Raw genomic sequence first — 22696 nt, 5'->3', positions numbered from 1 at the left:
CAACCAGTTCTGTAATTTGACTCACAAATAGCTTTGATCTTTAAATGCTTTCTAAACAATGTTTTAAAATTGTAATGCTATTTGGTTGTTATGCTAATATACTGTATACAGCACTTCTGCTTCAGTAAATATGTAGCTGATTTACTGTTCTTGTTTCTGCTGATACAAATGTATTTGAGAACAAAATTGGCTTTTCCAATAGAAGCAGAATATTTTGAGTAACTGCCTTTTTTTCTTTTGTGCCCGTGTGGGTGCCGTGTGTATGTGTGGTGGTGGTTACTATGGCAATAATCTTGATTCAAGATTTAAACTCTGAAAATGGTTTCTATAACAACATGCAACATGAGGATGTTTTGGACATACGATTGAAGTAAAAAGATTCATGATTAACCCTTTTTGACTGCAAGATGTGTAGCCGCAATGACAAGTGCTTGCTTGCTTGTTTGTCAGAACTATGCTTATACCTTCCCAAGTGAGTTACATTAGGCAGATCAAGCAATAATTCCAAACTATGTATAGAGCAGTTCAGGTCTTAGGGAGTGAAACTTGCATTTTAGGCGAAGCTTGGAAAGGAGAAATGATACCACAGTAACTATAAAATGCTCATTACCATAATTAATTGAAACAATGTGGAAAAGCAGAGAAGCAATGAGTGAAATTAGGGTGAAGAGTGCAACACACAAACGGATTGAGAGGTGGGCAGGGAAGGAATAAAGTCACATTAGTTCAAGATTTAAGAAGTTTGAGTCTTCAGTCTGGAAATCAGAGGTACATGGAAAAACTGAAAGGATCTATTCACAGAGAATCTGAATAGAAGAGCTGTTCTGAGGGCTAAGGTAGCCCCTTACCTGTTTTCGCTTAATCCTGAATGGCATGTTCTTATGTCCTTTTCTTTCCTGTCTGCCAAATGCTGATCCACACATGGCATCTCTTCCTTTCAGTGCATGGTGAAGGTATCTGATCCCAATTTCTGTCACTGTAGATTATGCAGCTGTGCTCATCTCTTCCTTGGTATTTCAAGATACATCAAATAGCATTTCAAGATTGAATATATATGCACACCCACAACTTTCTAAGGCTGTCTTTGCAAGGAAGTTATTGTCATAGTGATGAACTGCATCTTCTGTGTCATGGCGCACTGCAGATAAACTGAGATATGCCTAGATATACCAAAGCCAACCATTCTTCAATGCAGCACTAAATGCCTTGGGCAATACTCAAATATTTCCAGATAAATGCTGATTAGTTCAAGATCTTGCTAAAGTCACAGATATTTCAGTGACACAGATTCACACTTGTTTTAACATCTCAGGGGCAAATTTTATAAATAAATAAATGAACACGAGCATTGAAGGTTCTGACTTCTAGCTGCAGACATAGGGGTATTTGAATCCTCGGGAATATCTTACACCATCACTTTGCTAGGAAAATTATTTGGTTCAAAGGTAAACCTTTTGCTGTAAGCATGTGAACAAATACTACATGCTGTTGCTGAGTCAACAGAAGATGGAGTGAAATAATAGTGCTAAGAGAAACAACTGTTGTCTCATTTATTCCAGTGAAATTTTGTCTGTCAAAATGACCGACAGTGACCAAGACGTCAATATTACCAGTTATTTTAGCACATTAAAAAAAAGGCACATATTTTCTGGGTTGATTTTTTTTAAAAAGAGAACAGTTTTTTCCCTATTTCCTGATTTGATCATTGTTTCATTAGGAATATTTTTAAAGTTTAATTTCTCAACTTCTAGACCAGCATATGCATTGCAGCAGGAGAAAGGAAGATTAGAGACATAGCAGTAGACATGTAACTTAATATATGTGTCTTTAAGGTGTAGATGTTAGAGGATGGTACCTTGCCTTAGTTTCCCTCCAGCTAGGGCATGGTTAGTTTTCTGCTATACATTCCATTCCAAAATGTGTGAGTTAAGAACAAAATGTCAGATTTTACTGTGCCCTGTGCTGCCTGTGTTAGCTGGTGTAGCTTCCTAGTTTTAATTCAAAAAAGGTGTGAAATAATAGCTCTGTGCTGGGGGAGGGGGGAAGCCTTTCCCAAAGTACAGTAGACTTATCAATATTGATGATTATATGACTATCAAGAAGTTAGTTATCTTCTAGTAGAAACAATTTTTTTCCCCTAGAAAATAGACCACCTTTGTTAAAGGGTCAGAAATCTCTACAGGTTATGTAAAAAGACCATGAAGCTGTTACTGTTGAGAACTTCTGTAAAGTTTCAAGTCATTTTCACGGAAAAAAGGCACATTAAAAAAGGCACACTAAATTAATTTTGCCTTCATTCATTGTCATTGTCATGCACATTGTCATAATCACGCACTTCTAACATGATAAACAATGTTGTTTTGCATCATTGTAGTGGTTCTGGGTCACTAAGAAGTCATTACTAGACCAAAATCATGCATTTTTACTGCTGGTTAGTTATATAATCTATATTATTCATGTACAAACAACATCAATACACTTAAGCAAACTTATCTAACCAACCCTCTCTTTCTGGATGTTACTTAAAAGTAATAGTTTGTACCAGATCTCTATAGACTGTTGACATACTTGTAGTAATAGTGATGATTTTCCAGTAGGTGGCAAGCTTTACTGCAAAGAATTTTGCAGAAAAAACTAGGGGAATCTAATGAGTTTCATCTTCTGAATATACTGCCAAACAGCTCATCAAAAGGATGTAACCATGGGGTAAAATGCTTGTCACTAATTCCTCCAGTAATTAGATTAATGTACTGATGTTTATAAAGAGACTGATAATTACTTCAGGTGTCAGTCAGTGTAAATCTAAAGTGATCAGCATTCTGTTTCAATGTTTCTAATGTTAAATACAAATTTTAAGAATCTCTGTCAGAACAAATCAGTGCTTAAGTGATCTTGATTGGTTAAGAATGAAAATGACTCCTATGTGTATTTGAATTAGAACATGAGGCCTTTTCAGGTTATCGCTATGCATGTTACCGAAAGTCGAGCTCCTGACAACACTGAAATATTTATTTCATTTTCTTACATCTCTTTCTTCATCTGTAGTAAAGAATATTCTTAATCATCAACTTGGACTGATACCATTATACTCTACCACATCACATCTCGGAGCATAGGGGTGTTCAGCTTCCACATTATATTCTTTTTCCTCTGGTTGTTCTATTTCCATGTAGTTCTGAACAGCTTTAGGTTTCCAAACCCTTTCTTCCACTTTACTCAAGTGCAAAAGGGAAGGTTTCCTTTTCAGAAATTTTTTTCAAGAGGGTGGAAATTGGTGCTCTGATTGTGAATCCAGAGTCCAATGATTTTTGACATGCACATGTCATTTAAGACCTTGAATCCTGTCATAAATTCATAGAAATGCCCTGGTAAAATGCATACCATTTGATAACCACAGCTTGATAACTACATTCTTTTTAATGATTACCTCTTTGAGAGGCATCTTTGCTGCTGAGGCAAAACTACTGTATGGTTCCCCTAGCAAAAACTCTTGATCTTAGTCTTTAAATCATGAGCAAGCTAAAACTCAACAGTAATTAAATTTCCACCAAGAACATCAGAATTCTTGTGTTTCTCAAGAACTACACAAATAATAAAACCAATGGCACAGTGCATGAGAAATGAACATAAAACTCCAGAAGTCTCTTAGTGTTTTACTGTAAACTTCTAAAACAACTCAACAAAAACTTCCTCCAGGTGCTGTTGGAACAAACACATTGTTTTGAATTGAATTGTCCATCAGCAATTTCTGCATAAGAAATTTGTTGTACAAAGGCCAGAGGAATAAAAGTTAAGATACTAGTTTTTAAAAAATCCAGGAAATGCTTATTGTTTCATATTTTCCCAATTGTGATGTTACTTTGGGAGCAAACTGGTTGCCTTCAATACTGATTATGCTTTAAGGGCTTCCTCTCCTCTTCTCTCATTTCCATCCACTGTTAATGCTTCAGTGAACGCTGAAACTTTAAAAGTACCAGTGCTCAAAGCTAGTATGTTGCTCTCAGAACTGCAAACAGACAGAATTCTTACATTTCTTTCATACACAGTCATTACAACATATTGAGTTCTTGCATGCAAATTAACTCTGAAGGGGCAATAGTAATTAACTAAATGGCCTCTCATATCGTATGGGTCCATTCAACAAATACTTGAATGATTGACCTGACCTCTTGCAGTTTACGCAGTACAACAGTTAGACAAAGTCATAACTTAATCCTAGTCTAATTTCTTCAAATGGATTTTATACGTGCAATTTTAATGAATTTTAAGTAGGTAGGCAATGTGAAAGGCAAGCTCCTTATTTAAAGTTGCTCAATCCCAAGAAGACTGTAAGATGAAAAATTTCCTAAGGAACTCAGTCTAACTCATTTTAATTCTAAGTAGTAGATTTCATAATAGATTACATAAAATAGATTACAGTGAACTTTTGATTATTCAGGGTGAAGAGAAGAAACTAAATACATGGATAATATGCACATATATGTAAAATGGAGTATTAGAACATACATATGAGTTTGCCAAGAAGTCTGTGATACTGCTGACTGTGGAGCAAGTCGTCTGTACCCACAGCCAGTCCGTTATGTTGAATTTTGCATTCAGTAAGTGCTGTGAGCCGGGTGATATACAAATGACGTAGCACACGAATGCAATATTTGCTCTCAGTGCAAAACTGAAAGTTGACAGGTGAGAGAAGATTGTTTTAAGAGTAAGCTACATTAGAGGTACTATTTTTTTTCCTGTTTTTGCTTTAGGTAACTGGATATAAAGCTCCAACTCTCACTCAACCTGATAATCAATTCTTAGCTTTCTTTCTTAATGAGGTCTATCTTCATCTAGGTACTTCTCCATATTTCGGATATATATGAACATCAGAACAACTAAAAATAGGTCAAACAGAACTATTTCTCAGTTTTTCCCTATACATGCAACTCCAAAAGCACCAAAGAAATAGTATTTCTATGTAATCCTTAAGATCATTGTTGATTTAAGTCATGTTACTGTTGCCATCTGTACTACTACATCAATCTCCATTCAATTTGTTTGAACAAATAATTAATGAGGTACTTCACTCAATGAACATACACATTTATAACTACCAGGTTCATTCAAATTGGTGCTTTTTGTTTTCAGAAGCACTATTGCCATCTGGATTGTCCCGGGCAACCTTCTCTAGGTGACCCTGTTTGAGCAGAGGAGTTGGACTAGATGCTCTCCAAAGGTCCCTTCCAACCTCAACCATTCTGTAATTTTGTACCTCTAAAGTCAGAAGCTACAAGAAGGAAGCAAAACTCACTTTTCCAATTTCCATATTCATTACCATAGTGTTGTATCTATGTAAGCTGTGTAAGTCTTTTCTAAGCTGATAAGACCTTCTCAGGTTTTTTTCCTCTACCCCTCCTTCCTGGGACTAGAAGAAAGTTAAATTATATTACATATTAAAATGTATGTTATGAAAAGTATGTCCTCATCGCTCATTTTGTGCTCTCTGACTATTTCTCAGTTGATGTTTATTATACTCAGCTGATGAGTTCGGGCTTTTCCGTTTCCCAATCAGCCATGGTTCTGTCCCAGGACGTTAGCAGCATTGATCAAGCTTGTTATTGATAAGCGTCTCTGCACACTCCTTCACTTTCAGTGCCCATCTCCTTTTCTACTGAGTCCACTATCTTGACTCTTAGTCCCAAGAACAGGAAAAAATTAGAGACTGGTCTGAATTTTTCTGAGAAGTTCAGCTCATCCACAACACCACATTTCTATAAGCATACACCATCCTTTTTCAAGTTAATTTAAGACACCGATACTGGAACAGGTTGCCCAGAGATGTTGTGGAGTCTCCTTCTCTGGAGATATCCAAAACCCACCTGGATGTAACCCTGTCTAACATGCTCTAGGTGACCCTGCTTTAGCAGGGGGGTCGGACTAGATTGGTTGAGGTTAGAAGGGACCTCTGGAGATAATCTGTGATTCTGTGATTCTATACTTCTTATATCCAGATATGACTCCAGAATAAATGTAAAAACTGAAAGAAGAAAACAGGACATTTTGAAGACTCACATACAGATTAATACAATTTTCATTCTCCAGCCCACGTGAATCTTTCCCTTCTGAGTAATTACCTTCTTTCTGGAAGAAATGTTCTGCTTTATTTTGTAGACTCTCAGCCAGACTGCATTTTTTCCCCTGTGGAACAAACATAAATTTTTTCCCTCTAGTGGTATGCAGAATATTTGTTTACAGTTTTACTGCTGTATGGTTTGAGGAATACCGCAGCATAATTGCTGGAGAAGTGTGGTGGTATTCATATATTCACTATAGGGTAGAGGATTTCCTTATAATATGGGGAAAATTGCAAAAGAAAAGTTTTTACTGGATAAAACTCTACATACTGTACTTTAAATCTGATTTTCCAGTCTGATTGGTACAAGTTAAAATGCTATACATGTGTTTGGCTCTTTAAATCAGTATTTATATTCTCTCTCTCTTCTAGGTGGTTTATATCAGTAAATAACCACTTCCTTTACTTCTCTGCATTCATGCGCAATCAGTGCCTATGCGATTTCATTTCCTATTGTTTCATTTCACTAGCAAACTATTTGCAGGCAACTTCAGGATTTCTTCCACTGGCACCTCCCAAGCATTCATAAGTTTAGCCTCTAAACACCATGTTTGCAATCACCTCTTCGGATCTTACCATCTCCAGCGGCCTTGAATCAGGTTATGTCTGGATGACAAAATTGCTGAATGCTGCAGGAAGTGTACTGATGATTAACACCATTTCCACTGACCCATACTGATAAAATGTCATATCATGACAGAAGCAACATGACATTATGAGGAGATGGTCTTAGTGATCACTAGGACCCTATTCTACTCTTCATCTCTATCTATGTTGCAACTGGGAGACATGATTACAGCACATATAAATGTATTCAAGCTTTAATCTAGCTCATTTGATACTGTTGGCAGTGTAGCTGTGGTAGCAGGATTCAGCCCACATCAGTTCATCTTCCTCACATACTCAGTATTTGTCACCTTCACTGCTATTGCTTGGTATCCCTAACACTAGATTAGGAGTAGTTTATGTATACTTGCATGTGCTCTACTCATAACTTCAGCTGAATGCTGACATTTCTTATGTTATAGAGATGATTAATCATACACATTCATGGCAAAATTCTTGTTTTCTTTGACTGGAAAGAATATGTTTCACTACTTTAACTGTATTAGGTCAATTGTGGGTTATGAACAATGCTGGTAGCAGCTTGCTCCCCCCCCTTGACTGGGGAATGAGAAGTAGCTATTGTTACAATCTGCCAGTCAGCAGCAAGTCAACTGCAAGCTGCCTTTATCTTCAGTTCCTGGAGGTGCGAGGGGAAAATGTTTACACCATGTTCACCGTGTGCTTATAGCCTGATGGCACTCAGAGAGCAAAGAAGAAACTATTTTGTATCTCAGGTGGATCCTTTCTAGTAGAAGTGCTATACAGGCATCAAATTACTGTTCTAATCAGGAAGTCAAAAATAAAATCCAAGGCCATAATGGATTGAATCACTTGAGTTCAAACTGCACCTGAGTCATTCAGTTTTGTTGAACTCCAATAAAAACTTCTACCACACCAGAATCCAAACTGGTCCTGAACTGAAGTGGTCCTTTTTCTGATAAAAAGATACTGTCTTTAAAGTATGTACATATATCCCATATTGTTGGTTGTCTCTGTTGATCAGAAATATCTGCGACAGTGTTGTTGTTAGTGTTAAGCAATGAATTGCAACTCTGAGAGACCACAGCTGTCAAAGAGGCCAGAATCACAACCTACTCATATTTTGATAGTGTTATTTTTGTTTCTTTGTTTTATATTTATTAATCCATTGCATGTTTTTCCTTTCTAGAGTCACTTTGCATGAGAAATGATTCGAGGTGCCTCTCAAACTCTTGCCAAAAAAACTCTACATGCATTGCTGGTGATAAAGACAATACCTGCCGTTGTGCAGACACATCAGCTGACACTATGGAGGAACCCTGCAATAAAGTCTATGATCCTTGCTCCTCAAACCCGTGTCTTCAAAATGCTACCTGTTTAAGCTCTGCTGGAGACTTCAGCTTTACTTGCGAGTGCCCTGCTGGGTATAATGGAACTACCTGTGAAATAGCCATCAGTGTGTGTGACACAAACCCTTGTGAACATGGAGGCACTTGCCAAGATGGCCTGGCTGGCCCTACCTGCCTTTGTCATGCAGGCTACACAGGTATTCTCTGTGAAATGGATTTTGATGAATGCATTTCTGAACCATGCCACAACGGAGCAGTGTGCAGGGATGGAGTTGATGAATACTCCTGCTACTGTGTACCAGGATATCAAGGCAAACACTGTGACTTGGAAGTGAATGAATGTGTTTCGGATCCATGCCTGAATGGGGCTACATGTCTAAATCAGATAGGAAGGTATGACTGCATCTGCCCACTTGGGTACACAGGTAAGCAGTATCAAAAAACATCTTTTTCTTTCCATCGTGGAGAACAATCACGCATAATGTTCCAAGATTTATTTTCCCCTCCCTTTTAATTGGTCATATTTTTATTACTGTATTGGCTGCGGCAGGGGGTGATGCATTATGGGTTATCGCATCACTGAACTAGTGGTGCTAGATAGAGAAGGATTAAAGAAATCTCACATTTCCCCAAATCTACAGAGAAGTTCTGTGAAGATCAAGGTTAACTTGTCTCTTAAAAGAAACAGTCTGAAAACACATGCCATCAGAATGCTATACGTAGGTTTTGTCTGAGGACCAAAATGTTTGACCGTGTTTTAAAGATTAGATCTACTTAGTCTTGCTTGATTTGCTAAACACAACAAATCGTGCTCTTAAACTGTTACATTTGCTTTCCAGGAGCATTTTCCTTTAGCCACCCACCCTGCTTTAAAAAGGAAAAAAAAAAAAAAAAAAAAAAGAGAGAGCGCATGCAAAACCCCCCACTTTTTTGAGGAAAGGTATCATGTTTGGAGATTTTGAAAATACCCGATTTAGACTTTCTTCCTCTTCTATCAGCTTTCCTTTATCCACTATAGCTAATAGACCTCTTTCCTCTTCTACTTTGCTGAAACTTAAGGCAAAATAAGTTAATCTATCCTTTTTCGTCAACATTAGTTCTAAAAATGAATACACCTTTCTGGTATCATTGTGCTGATATTTAAGCTATATAACCTACTGAGGCATATAACTCATGATTTCCCCTTTTACTATTCTTCTAAATGGTTCCTTGATCAACACTCTGACTGAATCCACAGGTTAACGTTCCTTCTTTTTGACATGGACTAAGCTTCTAAAATTTTTTTAGACACACTTTCTGGGGAAAAAAGAAGGAGGACTATTTCAGTAGGTTCTAGACACCTTAGAAAAGCACCTCTTCCTCCTCTATAGAGTACTGACTATTTCATACGAGATTGGGAGTTACAACTGGACATTCTGGGAGAATGGACATTTGTCTAGAATAGTGGTTAGTAGTTTATATAATCAAGAAGAGTTTACCCACATACCCCCTTTCTCATTCTCCAGGTTTTTAGTTCAAAGTCGGGGACTTTTATAGTACCATAAAATTAACTTCTCAGTTCATTCTTGGTATCGGTGGGAACTACAAACTCAGACACAAAGACAGTGAGCACAGTATGAAAGCACAGAAAGATTGATTTTCAAGACCAGAATAGGGCGAAACAATCAGGAACTAAGGAAAAAATGTATCCTGGTGATGGAGAAAAACAGATTACAGCCAAGCTTTTAGCTTTCCAGACAGAAACATGGAAGTGAGAAGTTTGCCACTACATCTGCAAAACCCATCTCTCCACATGCACAGTGGCCACACAGACTCTGAACTCACTGGTTAACCTATGTAAATATAACTTTTTGGCTAATCATAACTCCTCTCCTCTGCCCTTTCCAGAAACAGTATTCATTGAAACTAGGATGTCATACAAATTAAAAAGAAGGAAGAGTATTATCAAGTTTCTAAACTGCCCATTTTTGGATAATTCCATTTTGTATGGTCCCATTTTTAAGATGTGATATTTCTTGCCTACTTCCTTTCCTGGAGTAGACAGTTCCCCTCAGATTTCCAAACTCTCTTCAGGGACAGGACTGCAAGAGATAACATTACCATCCCTCTATGGTGATAGCATTACTGAATCATTAAAAAGAGAAAAGAGAAGACATTTTAGTGACAGATTGGCATCATGTTAAAAAATATGTATATAAATAAAAAATAGCAGAAAAATATTGGAAAAAAACACCTACTGTTTCAACTGATGCATATGAGTAAGATATAAGACATATGGTTTAAAATCCCATCCCAAAAGCCCCACAAGGGAGGGGAAGACAGAGGTTAAAAAGCAGCTTTCCAGTGTCTTGACATAGCATTCAGCTGGAAGCGAGCCCTCAGTTAATATCCCTCATGAGCAAAGAGAATGTTATTTGAGGGAAGCTTGTGGCCTTCCTGCCATCCTGCTGCTGCCAGTGGGTGTCTGAGCCTAGGACAAGCAATGGGAAAACTATGCAACTATGGGAGAGCCAAAGAGCAGAAGGAAAGAAAAAACTATTAACAGTCAGCATGGTTACTCTGAAATGATCAGACTCAACTCAGACCTCCTGTTGTAGTCAGGAAACTGTATTTGTTAAACCTGCAGTGTTAGTGAGTCCAGGACTGGATCTATAGCGTAAGAACTCAGTTTGGAAGACAGAATGTGTACCTTAGAGACAAAGCAGAAGAAAATGTGATAAAATAAAGCTCAAACAAAAATAAATGAAGACTTAGGTCAACACAAGCTATTGGAGGAAACTCACTCTGCTGTAGTCACTTCACTTTCATCATAAAATTCTTCTGTTTTCCAGACTGGCACTCTTTGGCTGCGCCAAAAATTAAGCAGCATCGCTCAAAGTGCTCTGCAATCAGGACAAGCAGAGTTAAGAATGAGAGAGTTGAGGAAGAAAGGAGTTTAAAATGTAAAGCAGAAGAGATTTCAGTGTTTTGACATACTGCTCAGACACAGCTTCCAGCAGCAAAGCTAATAATAATAACTCTATAAAGAAGCAGCTGACTGTTCCTTCAGCAGTAAAATACCAGCTTTTAAAGGCTACTTAACCAAATGATTTATCAGAAGCATTTTTTTTCTGTTATTTTCTGCACCTTGCTGTGAGTTGTGTTAAATGCACAAGCCAGAGGGATTACTAAATGAAAGCCCCAAGGTGTCCCCACTTGTAATAAAAATCCACATTTACTCTGTCAGGGGATCTTTCCAACCCTTATTATCCTGGCCTGACACCATGAGTTACTGTGGGAAGTCATCCAGCCTCATCTCATTTCCCTAAGATATTAAAAATGTTGTATCTTTTGATATGTAGCAGAGAATGTACAGTAAATTTACAACAGTAATGTTAACCAAATGCTTGAGTTACAGGCTTTAGTTGCTACTTGTTTCATAGACTATGACTGCTATTTTGTATGACTGGTATGCAGCACTTCTTAAAATAGCTGAGAAATGTCACACATAATTCTTACACAAATGGAAGAGGTTAGAAGGCACCAAGAGCCAAAGACTGGAGAATTTAGCATGAAACCTGCAGTTTACTATGCTAATGCTCTGCATGTGTGAAATTACTTACAAGACATGTGTCACACAGCTGTTAAATAATGAAACTCAATTGGTTTGTCAAAGTTTTGTTGGAATCCCTTAGGCAAATGCATTATTTTTCCATTGTGCTAATTGCACTTAATTCACCTCAACAGAGTATGATATAAGAGCCTGCTAGTTACCTACAGTTAGTTACATTAATTACTTTGCTAGACACAGCTGAAGCCAGTCCTCCATTCCCAATGGACATTTTAGTATAAACTAGCAAGGGCACAGAGCAGTTCAAAATGCCATTTTCAGAAGCATCAGCATGCCCTTTAGATAGGAAAAGTTTCAGTGACCGATGAAATAGGTTTAATGGGCAAGATTCATTCTTTGTGCAACACCTTTTATGACAATGTAACTAAAACTGAGATCAATTCTGTACAGTATTATCTGATGAAGTGAAACCTATCCTTTAGTTCTTGTGCAGTATTCTCATCAGTAATGTATATGCCATGCAAATACTTAGGAGTAGGTGCATCCTAAGTCTCAGGTAGTTAAATGAAAACTTCAGCAGACATTTAGGCACTCTGTTCTCAAATTACCAGCACAAAAAAATACTGATCTCATGCTTTGCTTTGCACTCAGCCTCACTGTGCCTTTGTCTCCACCTCACATTACCTCCCTGCCCAGCAATGGGATAGAGCTACCTGCATTGATCCAGCATCAGAGAAGTGGTGCTCTGGCTGTACTCTCTCCTCTGAGATTTCTAGCCACAAGGCTATTATGTGAGAGGACACCAGCACTAGTGGCCACCTTTCAAAGGGTCTTCAGAAGAAATACTAGCTGAGGGCATCTACTCCAAAGTATACATATTGCAGTTCCTAACTTCTGGGCACTGAAACTTTTGATTGGATTCAACCCCATTGATTTCCTCTTATTATTTCAAGATATTGCAGTGTTACAAAATCTGATGAACTGTCTACCTGGAACCATTTCTGCCTTCTCATGCATACAGATAACTGGTAGTTAATACAGATCTGTGTGCAGGACTAATTCTCACTCCAAGAAATGAACCCTCTCCCTCTAATTTGGGATTAAAAATTTTTTTTGTATTATTCATAATTTTTCTATTTATTTTTGATGTAGGGAGACATATGAATTCTCTGCCTGCGCTTTTAAACCTGGTGACTAAAAAACAGCTGACACACTCCATCCAGCTGATGGCACTTAAGATTAATGTATACAGATTGTAGAATGTCAGGACATTCTTTTGTTCCTGTCATTCTTGAGCTTAATGCTACAGACGCATAAGAGTGGAAGGGTTGACCTGGCTTACTGACTTCCAGCGGTATTAAGAACATGCAGATCCACCTAGAACTATACAGTATCTTTGACCAGAAGTTGACTTACTTTAGTATCTTTAGGTAGCCAGGTTTGAAAGTGTTGGCTTTCTCTTTCATCCTCAAATGCATTTACCTTTAATTGACTGGGGCTGTACAAAAAGCACACAGTACTACTTATTTAAAGAGCAAGCTGTATAAAAAAAAATAATTCTAGTTCTTCGAAAGAACGACACAAGTTACAAATATTACTACATCCACATTCCCAGTCTTTCAGTTCAAACCACTTGTGTGGTTCAGTATATGCTGAAATACTCTGCTCTAAAACAGAATGGTTTTGCTCTTAATGGCTTAGTCCTACATAATATCTGTGGAAGGGATTGTTGGAGCTTTTTATTTTCTGGCATATGATATTTGGCATATAGCATATTTATGACAGAATGTTAGACTGAGGTGCAAATATAAATCTAGTCTTTTCATCTCTTTCTTCACATATGAAAAAAAATCTGCTAGCAGATTCAATAAAGACTAGGAAGAAATTCCCCATTTGTATTGTGTATCGGCTAGATACATTGTAAAGGGAGAAGAGTTTTCTTCTGAGGCAACATTGCCGAAGGCACGTCACTGGGCTTGATAGATTAAAGACATGAACCAAAACAACGCTGTGTTCTCATGTTAATCATCAGGCTGTTCTCAGGCCTGTAGTTTTAAATTTGGTTGAACTGAGGATCAATTGAACAGGGCTTGTTTTGTCACATGATTTTTAGTGTTCACGGTAAGCTGTTAACAAGCTCTGGCAGATTTACGGTCACTACACATACTTCTGCAAACACATTGTTTACAATTACAGTGAATTCACAGGGCAATGACCACAGAGGGATTGCTCACTATATCTGGATATGATGTACATTACCATGAAACCATAAGAGCTCCTGCATTAGAGTCTCATGGAATCCTCCCACTGAAAGTAGTGGCTAACTGAATCAATGAACCTCAAAGTGGAGGAACAGGACTGGTGATCTATTTTTTTTTAAATGCGTGGTTTCAAGATACTAAAAATCCATTCTCTAAAATTACAGTAAGAATATTTCATAACAACTAGAAAGTTGGGAGATCTCATCACAGTATATGAACTTTTACATTAAAGTACAATATAATTAAGAGATACTACCTTCAAGTTTTGTTTTGACATGTTAAGATATTTCCAAATAAAAATCTGTAACACAGATATTTATGAAGATGCTACAATCAAAACAGTCAAAATAAATTAGTAATCAAGTAACCGCACTGATATTAGCAGTCTCACTCTTGGGGGGAGAGGGGGAACAGTTCTTAATTTGAATGTACACATTCCACAGTACTGCTTGGTAAAAGCAGTAAACGTAAGACTCAGAGGGGAGCACCTAACTGCAAACATAATACCAATAAATTTAAATGCATCTTTTCTCATCTTTTGACAGCCTGTCCAATCATCCTGTACTAAAATCCTCGTCTCTCCAAAGAACGGCTCTTGTCTGTGTTGTAGATTCCCTTTCGAATAGGAAATTCCCCTGAAAAATCTTTGCAATACTTCTACGACTTTAGTTAGCCAAATAAGAGACAGTGCAGTCAATATTAATTTCATTATCATTTTCCATTTTAATCCATTTAGTGGCTGGTACTGCAGTTCGCAAAATAAATTGACCCAGCAGGTGAGAGTTATATTTAAAAAATAATGGTTTATTACTCAAAATACTAAATAAGTGCATAAGCATACAAAATCCTGGAACACACAGAACAGCAGCTGCAAAGCATTAACCAGCCAATATTCAGAGGAAAAGAAATGTAGATTTAACTTGCCAATTATCACAAGTAGCTGCAAACTAATATTAGAATTGATTTAATCTCATCAAAAATATCTGAAGAGCAGCTCCAAGATCCTGACTTGTTGCAAACATGGCATCATTAACTGGCTTCATTTACACATTGCTAAACTTTAAGAAACCTTAAGCAGTTAATTGGGACTCTGCCTGATATCTTAACTTTGAGAATTTTAACCGAGTTTAATTCAATTAATTGTGCTGCCTTAAATGGACTCTGCCAAGATCGTTAAATGACTGCCACTTCTGTAATATATAAATTTGATAGTAGCATGGTTTGAATAACCTGAAAATTTGTTCACCCTGCTTCCATGATCAACCTAAGAAAGTTGGTATTATAGTCTATCCTAGCAATTAACGGTCATTTTGTTCTTTTGTAGAAAAAGAAGTAGTCTTGCAGTGCACATTGAGGAAGAAGTTTCTTTTTAAAATAGGCAACTGCTTGGAAAAAAAAGATTATGTGAATATTGCACTTAAAGTTTGGGGTTTGCTTGTTTTTAGTATTTTTTTTGTTTGTTTGTTTGATTGATTGATTGATTTTGAAGGTACAAACTGTGAGCTGGACATGGATGAGTGTTTATCACAGCCTTGCCTAAATGGTGCAACCTGCCATGATTCCTTGGGGAGCTTTACCTGCTCCTGCACACTTGGATTCCTTGGTGATCTCTGTGAAACCAACATTGATGAGTGTGTCAGTCAGCCCTGCCTCCATGGGGGACAGTGTACAGACGGTGTTAATGGGTACGTATCCTGCAATAATGTGATGTGCTGGTAACTTTTCTATTTACAGACTGAAGTTCTATGACAGCCTAAATTGTTAGATAGTTGATTTCATTTCAGACTGATTTCATTTCCTGATCCTGAACTGATTTCAGTTCAAATTTGGAAGGAATTAAAGAATGCAAGTCTGGTGTCAGAGTCAGCAAGACAAAAAAAGAATTATGGCAAAGATTAACTGAGAAGTAGATTTTTTGCATTTGTACTTTTACTTTTGAATATTTACGTGTTGTTTATCTGGCCCTGAGGAATTATCACTTAAAGTTCAATTATTTTTCTAAAGTCCATCAAACTTTGCTTTGCAAGCAAGATGTGAAAGTGCATAAAATTGAATTTGCCAGCAACAGCTGTGCACACTTAAGAGACAGAAACATTAGAAGAGAAAGACAGAGCAAAACAGAAATAATAGTTACCATAGTAATAGACGCCATTAGGAAACGCGCCAGGTATTTTACAGGCATATGGGACAACAGCTCCTTGTTCAAAACAACCTGAAACCCATGAACAAAAGAGAGCAGGAAGGTGGAGCAGGGGGTGGGGGGAAGGGAGGATTGGAGAGGAAAACAAAAAAGAAGAGAGAGCACAAGAGATGGACAGATAGAGATATTGCAAAGCAACAGAAAAGTTTCTTCACCTAATGCTAACAGCTCTACTCAGAGATCTAAGGGCAGTCCAGGCACCCAGAACTCTGGCATTCATTCTTTGATAGTCACTTTGCATACTCGGCACAAGATTCTAAAAAACAGAAAATAAATATGTATAAAGTGTATAAAGCCAACAGTTGATCAGTATATTGGTACAGGCATTGAGGTTGCCAGTGTGATCTATCCTGAATTGTTCAGTTTCCAGTTTTTAATAAAGCGGTTTTGAAGATAGTAACTCCACAAAAAAATCAGTCAAAAAAGTCATGTCAGCAAGAGGCATGCATGTCTTTAATTCAGAGGGGGACAGAGATCATGTTCTAGGAATGGGCTTTTGTACAGTATTGGGACATTACACCAACCCTGTGGAATTTCTTTTCTGAAGTACTGAATGATTCTGAACAGTACAAAGCAATTGACTATTGTCCAATGCTGTTAAAGCATGCAGTGAGAGACTGCAGTCAGAGAAGGAGGTCACCTTGCGCCTGAACTAAAAGCATTCTAGCATGCCTGAGCAACAAGACAGACTTTACACTTCCCTGATTCACTTTTATAATTAACTAAGTCAACTGAATCCTCAGTCACAGCCTGCCCCACAGAGCTCCAGGAGAATCACAGCAACATGGAACATTTAAATATGCCAGAGAAAAAGGCACACAAGTAGGGCTTCACAGAATCATAGAATCAGTAAGGTTGGAAGGGACCTCTGGAGATCATCTAGTCCAACCCCCTTGCTAAAGCAGGGTCACCTAGAGTATGTTAGACAGGGTTGCATCCAAGTGGGCTTTGAATATCTCCAGGAAGGAGACTCCACAACCTCTCTGGGCAACCTGTTCCAGTGCTCCATCACTCTCACAGTGAAGAAATTCCCCCTCACGGTCAGGCAGAACTTCCTGTGGGTCAGTTTATGCCCACTGCCTCTTGTCCTGTCACACGGGACAACTGAAAAGAGTCTGTTCCCCTCCCTTTGACACCCTCCCTTCAGGTACTTATACACACTGATAAGATCCCCTGTCAGTAGTCAGTCTTCTCTTCCCCACGCTGAAGAGGCCCAGCTCTCGCAGCCTTTCCTCATAGGGCAGCTGCTCCAGCCCTCTGATCATCTTTGTGGCCCTGCGCTGGACTCTCTCCAGCAGCTCCATGTCTCTATTGTACTGGGGGGCCCAGAACTGGGCACGGTATTCGAGAGGAGGCCTCCCCAGGGCTGAGTAGAGGGGCAGGATCACCTCCCTCCACCTGCTGGCCACACTCTTCCTAATGCAGCCCAGGAGACCATTGGCCTTCCTGGCCACAAGGGCACACTGCTGGCTCATGGTCAGCTTGTCATCCACCAGCACTCCCAGGTCCTTCTCTGCAGAGCTGCTCTCCAGCTGGTCAGCTCCCAGCTTGTACTGGTGCCTGGGGTTATGAATATTCCTCGCTGTTTCTTCATTCTATTCCAAAGGGAGAAAAGGCAGACCAACTCTTTCTCCACAAAACTGAACACCACCACATTGAAGGCACCTTGAGGAAATACGTGAGAAAACAGCTAAAAAGGACTTCCGTTTGAGAATGTATTTTAGAATTAAAGTTATTTTACTAACTCACATCTTCCTAATTACATTTTACATACTAAAATCAAATACCAGCTGACCTAATTCATCTCTGTTCTTGATTTAAGGATAATCCTTACACTAGTAATAAACTGATTTACCAGGAGTTTATGCTTGTATACACTTAAACAGTGCAAAAAAAATGTCCACGCTTGCTGGTCTGTTAGACTGCCGTAATCAGTTGTCCTCTGATGTCCCCTTACATTCAACAGTTTACTTTTCCCTCTATATATTTACTCCAGCTCTAAGATGCTGATATTAAAATCAGAAGTCTCATGTTCAGCAAAATTCGCCATGAGTTCAATTGTACAATAACTAGTGTATTCTTTTAATATAAAGGAAGGCCATATAAGAATTCATTTTTGATTCCAATTATTATTAGGAAAAGATCATCCAGCTATGCATATTTAACACATACATTTTGTAGAGGCCTGTCTTTTCTTATGACATGCATAGCTTTAGGTGTTTAATTAGATCATGACAAGCATAAGAGTTGTGATATATCACAGTACAATTAGAAAGTCTTATGTATTTTGTAATAATTAGCTCACCTGAGAAAAAGCAGGCATTATCTGCACATTGTTCATTATTTCAAATATTCATATTTATGTATATTAACTTGTTTACTTCTAACCCCACAATAATTGTATTACTATCAAAATAAAGTTAGTATTACTGTTATTATTAGAACTATGCAAATAATTAGCATTTCTATATTGAAACCTAACAACAACAAAATAGGTTTTCAGAGAAAATCTCTCTCACAGAATCTCTTCCTTTCCATTTTGTGAATAATGTTAAGCCTACAAAAATTGTATTAGAAGTGACAGAAACAGTTTTCAAAAATAAAATTTTAATCACTTGCTTAGAAGAAATTAACTGTCAAAAACAATTTTGGTTCACAAGCAGTTCCCAGACAAAACCACATCTTTCAGGGGAAAGGCTCATTGTCCATTCTAAATTTATGTAGTTTCTCTTAGAACACCAGATGGTGCTCTCAAGTCTGGACTCAATTGCACAAGCTGTTACCCAAAGCTAAACAAGAAGGCTATGTAGATTTAGAAACTGAGCCAGATCACCTGACTTCTTGCTAAACACTGGCATTCTGTGTTGCAGGTATAGTTGCAACTGTACCAGTACTGGATTTACAGGCCTGCACTGCGAGACTCTAATTCCCTTATGTCAGTCACAACCATGCTACAATAATGCTACTTGTGAGGACAGCACTGACAATTATACATGTCACTGTTGGCCAGGTAAGCTCTAAGTTCTCCTATAAACACACTCTTTGCTTTGGTAGTAAGATATGTCCTCATTCTTTGCTGATACAATAAAAGCTATAGACAATATAACATTAAAAATATTTTATGGGCTTGGTATTAGATAAGGTTCTGGCTCATGATGAGATGTGAAGCCCATGGGTAAGTCACTCATTTCTCCCATAAGGGATGATTTCCATGCACGGTAAAAGAAAAGGCCTTCTTCAGAGCAACTGCCAGTATAACTGAGTTAAGACAGGTGCCTCACTAGAAGTTGGGCTCCACCTCCTTCAACCCATGTGATATATGAACATCACTGCTGTTACCATCCCTTTTTTACTTTCCACTAACATGACATTTAAGTCAGCCTAAAAACTTAAGTTTTTGTGCAAAATAATGATTGGCTATTTACAAATAAAATTAAACTAGGTGTGATATTGGGAAACTGGTTTCCTTCATGTTATCAGTGCAAGTTCTTCTGTCTTGCAAGATCAGATGAAAATACCCTGGGCTCTGTTCTCCTATACTAGCAATGCTTGCATATCTGAGTTCAGGAAAGTTCTCGTACATCCCCATCGTGGACACAGACACTGTGTTTTTAGGGGACTTTGTGAACCTTTCAGCATGCAGACCAATTAGAAGCCCAATGAGTTTGATGTCTGTAGTGGGGATGCGGAAACACAGTGCCCTTTTAAGAGTAATTATTACAGTATGGTTGGAACACAATAGTATAAGTGCTTTAGAAACAGAAAGATTAGGCAGAATGCTTAGCACTTCTCAGGAACTTGGAGAGTTTTGTGGCACTTTAAACTCAGGCAGATAAAGCGCTTCACAGACATCAACAAATTTACACTGCCCTACACCTCTTTCTTGGGGGGGAGGGGGCATTGCAAAGGTAAGGAGAACTGAGAGCATATCTACACCATACAATGCAGTGCCTTGTTATCCACACAGCTCTCCACACTACTTGCTAATAAAAGTCAAGCTCTGTATAGCACAGACAAGACTGCCTAGCCCAGGAAGAAAAGCAGGCAGAATAACAGCATCTAGCTACTTTTAGCCCAGAAAGAGTGTTGCAATAAAACACTTGCACTTTTAAGTAATAGAAGGTGTCCAGTAGGTGTTTTAGCACATGATGATAGAATTTCAAACCAAATTTATCTAATATTCACAATAATATTTTCAGATCTAGTATGAATTGACAGTACATCAGTTAAACACCTTCTTCTAATTTCTGTTCATAGGATATACAGGTTCACACTGTGAAAATGACATAAGTGAGTGCAGCAGTAATCCATGCCTCTCAGAGAGTGAATGTGTAGAGCTGTCTTGGGCTAACTGGTATGGAAGCATTCCAGGACTGCCATCAGTGTTCAGCTATGACAAGGCAGAGGGCTATATTTGTAGCTGTAAACCCGGATTTGCAGGTAAGATTATTTTGATAAAATCTTAAGAAATAGTATGCTATAGTATTTTATTGTTTAGGGCTGCTATTAAATAAAATCTTTAGAAAAAAAAATGTGTATATTAAGGCGTCATAGTGCAAAGGGTCCCTCTGGCGGTCATAATACATATGTTTCAGTAGAAATTTTTACTAAATAAAATGAGTTTATCCTCCAAGTTATGAAACTAGTAAGATACCAGCAGACTCCAGACATGACACCTAAGCCAATCCAGTCAGCAAGAGAGCTCATGTCTCTTCTACAGCTTAGTCTGTAGAACTTTGTTATTCATAATCACATTTACTAGAATTATACCATAAGTTTCTATTAGCAGTTGTTTTATCATGTGTTTGCACTGAGCACAGGTATTATACTACATAAATGGAAAAAAAAAAAACAATAATAAGAAAGCATTTTCATTAATCCAACATGGAATAATATTACTAACCTCAGTATTTCTATCAGTATTTCTATCTCTACATTCCTCATTTAATTCTGCGTAGCAGCATCTGGGGATTGGCAGAACATATCTTCACAAAGAGTATAATGAGACTTTTTTTGACAGATTTGACAGTGTACTATATTGGTAACATTTAACAGCTTAAAGGAAAGGTACGTTGTGTGCATAGCTGTATTCTTACAAAAAACACCACAAAACACTATCAATATTACAGGTAATCATCATTATAAGGAAAACGTTGTACTGAGATTCGTATTACTTAACACAGTCTATACTATTTAGCACAGTCAATAAGAAGTTAGTTTTGGATTGTATGGTTCTGGGTCTATAATCTTTTTCTATCAATTCCATTCTCTTGTTCATTCTAAAGGAAAAAAAATAGCTGGAAGAATGTAACTTATCTTCAGTTTCTTATTCCACTCATCACCTGAGTGGCTTCTAAACTTCACTGTGTCTGCTAGTAATTTCTATGACTGATTTCTTCAACTAGCAGGTATAAACATAGAGAAAGATCAAAGTTTTCCCTCTAAACTCCCAATTAATTTTTCCTCATGCTGGCAGAGAGGCTTGTTTACTCTTGTTCCATCCTTTCCCCTTAACTGCCCTTCACTATCCTGTCACTAAGTGTTGCTGTTGTACTTCTGTTCTACTTGAGAGTATAACATGAGGCTTCCACTGAGACTTGTTAAATGCTTCAGTCTGTCCTAAGCACCCTTACCTCTGCAGATTCCTCTTCAAATTCCATTTCTTACTTTTTGCTTCCTTCCAGTAATGTCCAAACGTCAGGCTTCTCTTCCTGATCTTAAAAATTCCTATGCTTTATAAAACAATACAGAAGGATTTTCCTTTTTTAGTCCTCGTCCTTCTTTATCCTCCCACTTCCTTCACCTATTGCTTTCACCTGTCTTGTTTGCCAGATTGGGGCTGTGATTCCTCTGGCTTTATCCCCATGGAGGACTATCTTACTCCCCAGGGAATTTATTTTTGGGGATCACACACAGTCAGGCTCTTGTCAGTTTAGAAAAGAGAATCAGAATCTATTAAATCTATTAATTTGTTAATTTTAAATCTACTTTCAATGGACAGGATCTTAAATCAAAACACAGGAATCTCCAGAGATTGTGTGATTGACAGAAGTCTTGAAGAACCTGAAGTTCCCACTGACCTCATATGCAAATAAGAACATTACATTTTTTTTTCAAAAAAGATCTTTATGTAAGTTTAGTCACTGAAATACCTATTGGATGTTACACATACATTTAATTAGAAAAAACAAAATTACTGTTATTCTGTGTGCTCACAGAGTGAAAGGCAAGAAGAACAAAATATTTACCGGGGTGGTTGTGAAATGCCTTTTAGTAAAATGCTGCAAATTAATGGTAAATCTAGGTTAATCTTGTCAGTTTATCCACTGCCTCCATTTTTCAGCACAGCCTGAATTTAAAGACATTTTCTTGCTGGCCTGGGTGAGATACAAGGAAGACAAGTAACTTATGTATATACAGAAGAAACAGTAGTGTTGCTCAGACTGGAACCTAGCATCCCTGGGGACCCTAGATTTTGCTCTATCAGCTATAGAAAAAATGACTGCTGGAGTTTGAGCTAATGCTGTGAGACTGCTTTGCATAGGTATAACAGATCTGCTAAAGCTCAGGAATTCAGCAATGCCTACAGATACAGTACAGCTAACCTCCCTAGTAGCTTTAGTAATCCTGAGTCTT

General features: G+C 37.9%; 1 protein-coding gene across 1 annotated transcript in view; it reads left to right on the top strand.

Annotated features, from left to right (window-relative positions):
* The first annotated feature begins 420 nt into the window (after positions 1–420).
* Positions 421–22696, top strand: part of CRB1 (crumbs cell polarity complex component 1) — an 83286-nt gene continuing 61010 nt past the window's right edge. The window contains exons 1-5 of the mRNA XM_062581652.1: positions 421–472; positions 7890–8474; positions 15350–15545; positions 18931–19070; positions 20318–20500. Of these exons, the coding sequence (XP_062437636.1) occupies positions 421–472; positions 7890–8474; positions 15350–15545; positions 18931–19070; positions 20318–20500 (1156 nt within the window). The remainder of the gene's footprint in view (positions 473–7889; positions 8475–15349; positions 15546–18930; positions 19071–20317; positions 20501–22696) is intronic.

Source organism: Rhea pennata, chromosome 8 (assembly GCF_028389875.1).
Source record: "Rhea pennata isolate bPtePen1 chromosome 8, bPtePen1.pri, whole genome shotgun sequence".
Classification (NCBI taxonomy): Eukaryota; Metazoa; Chordata; class Aves; order Rheiformes; family Rheidae; genus Rhea; species Rhea pennata.
The sequence above is the reverse complement of the archived record's forward strand: the minus strand, read 5'-3'. Positions and strand labels throughout refer to the sequence as shown.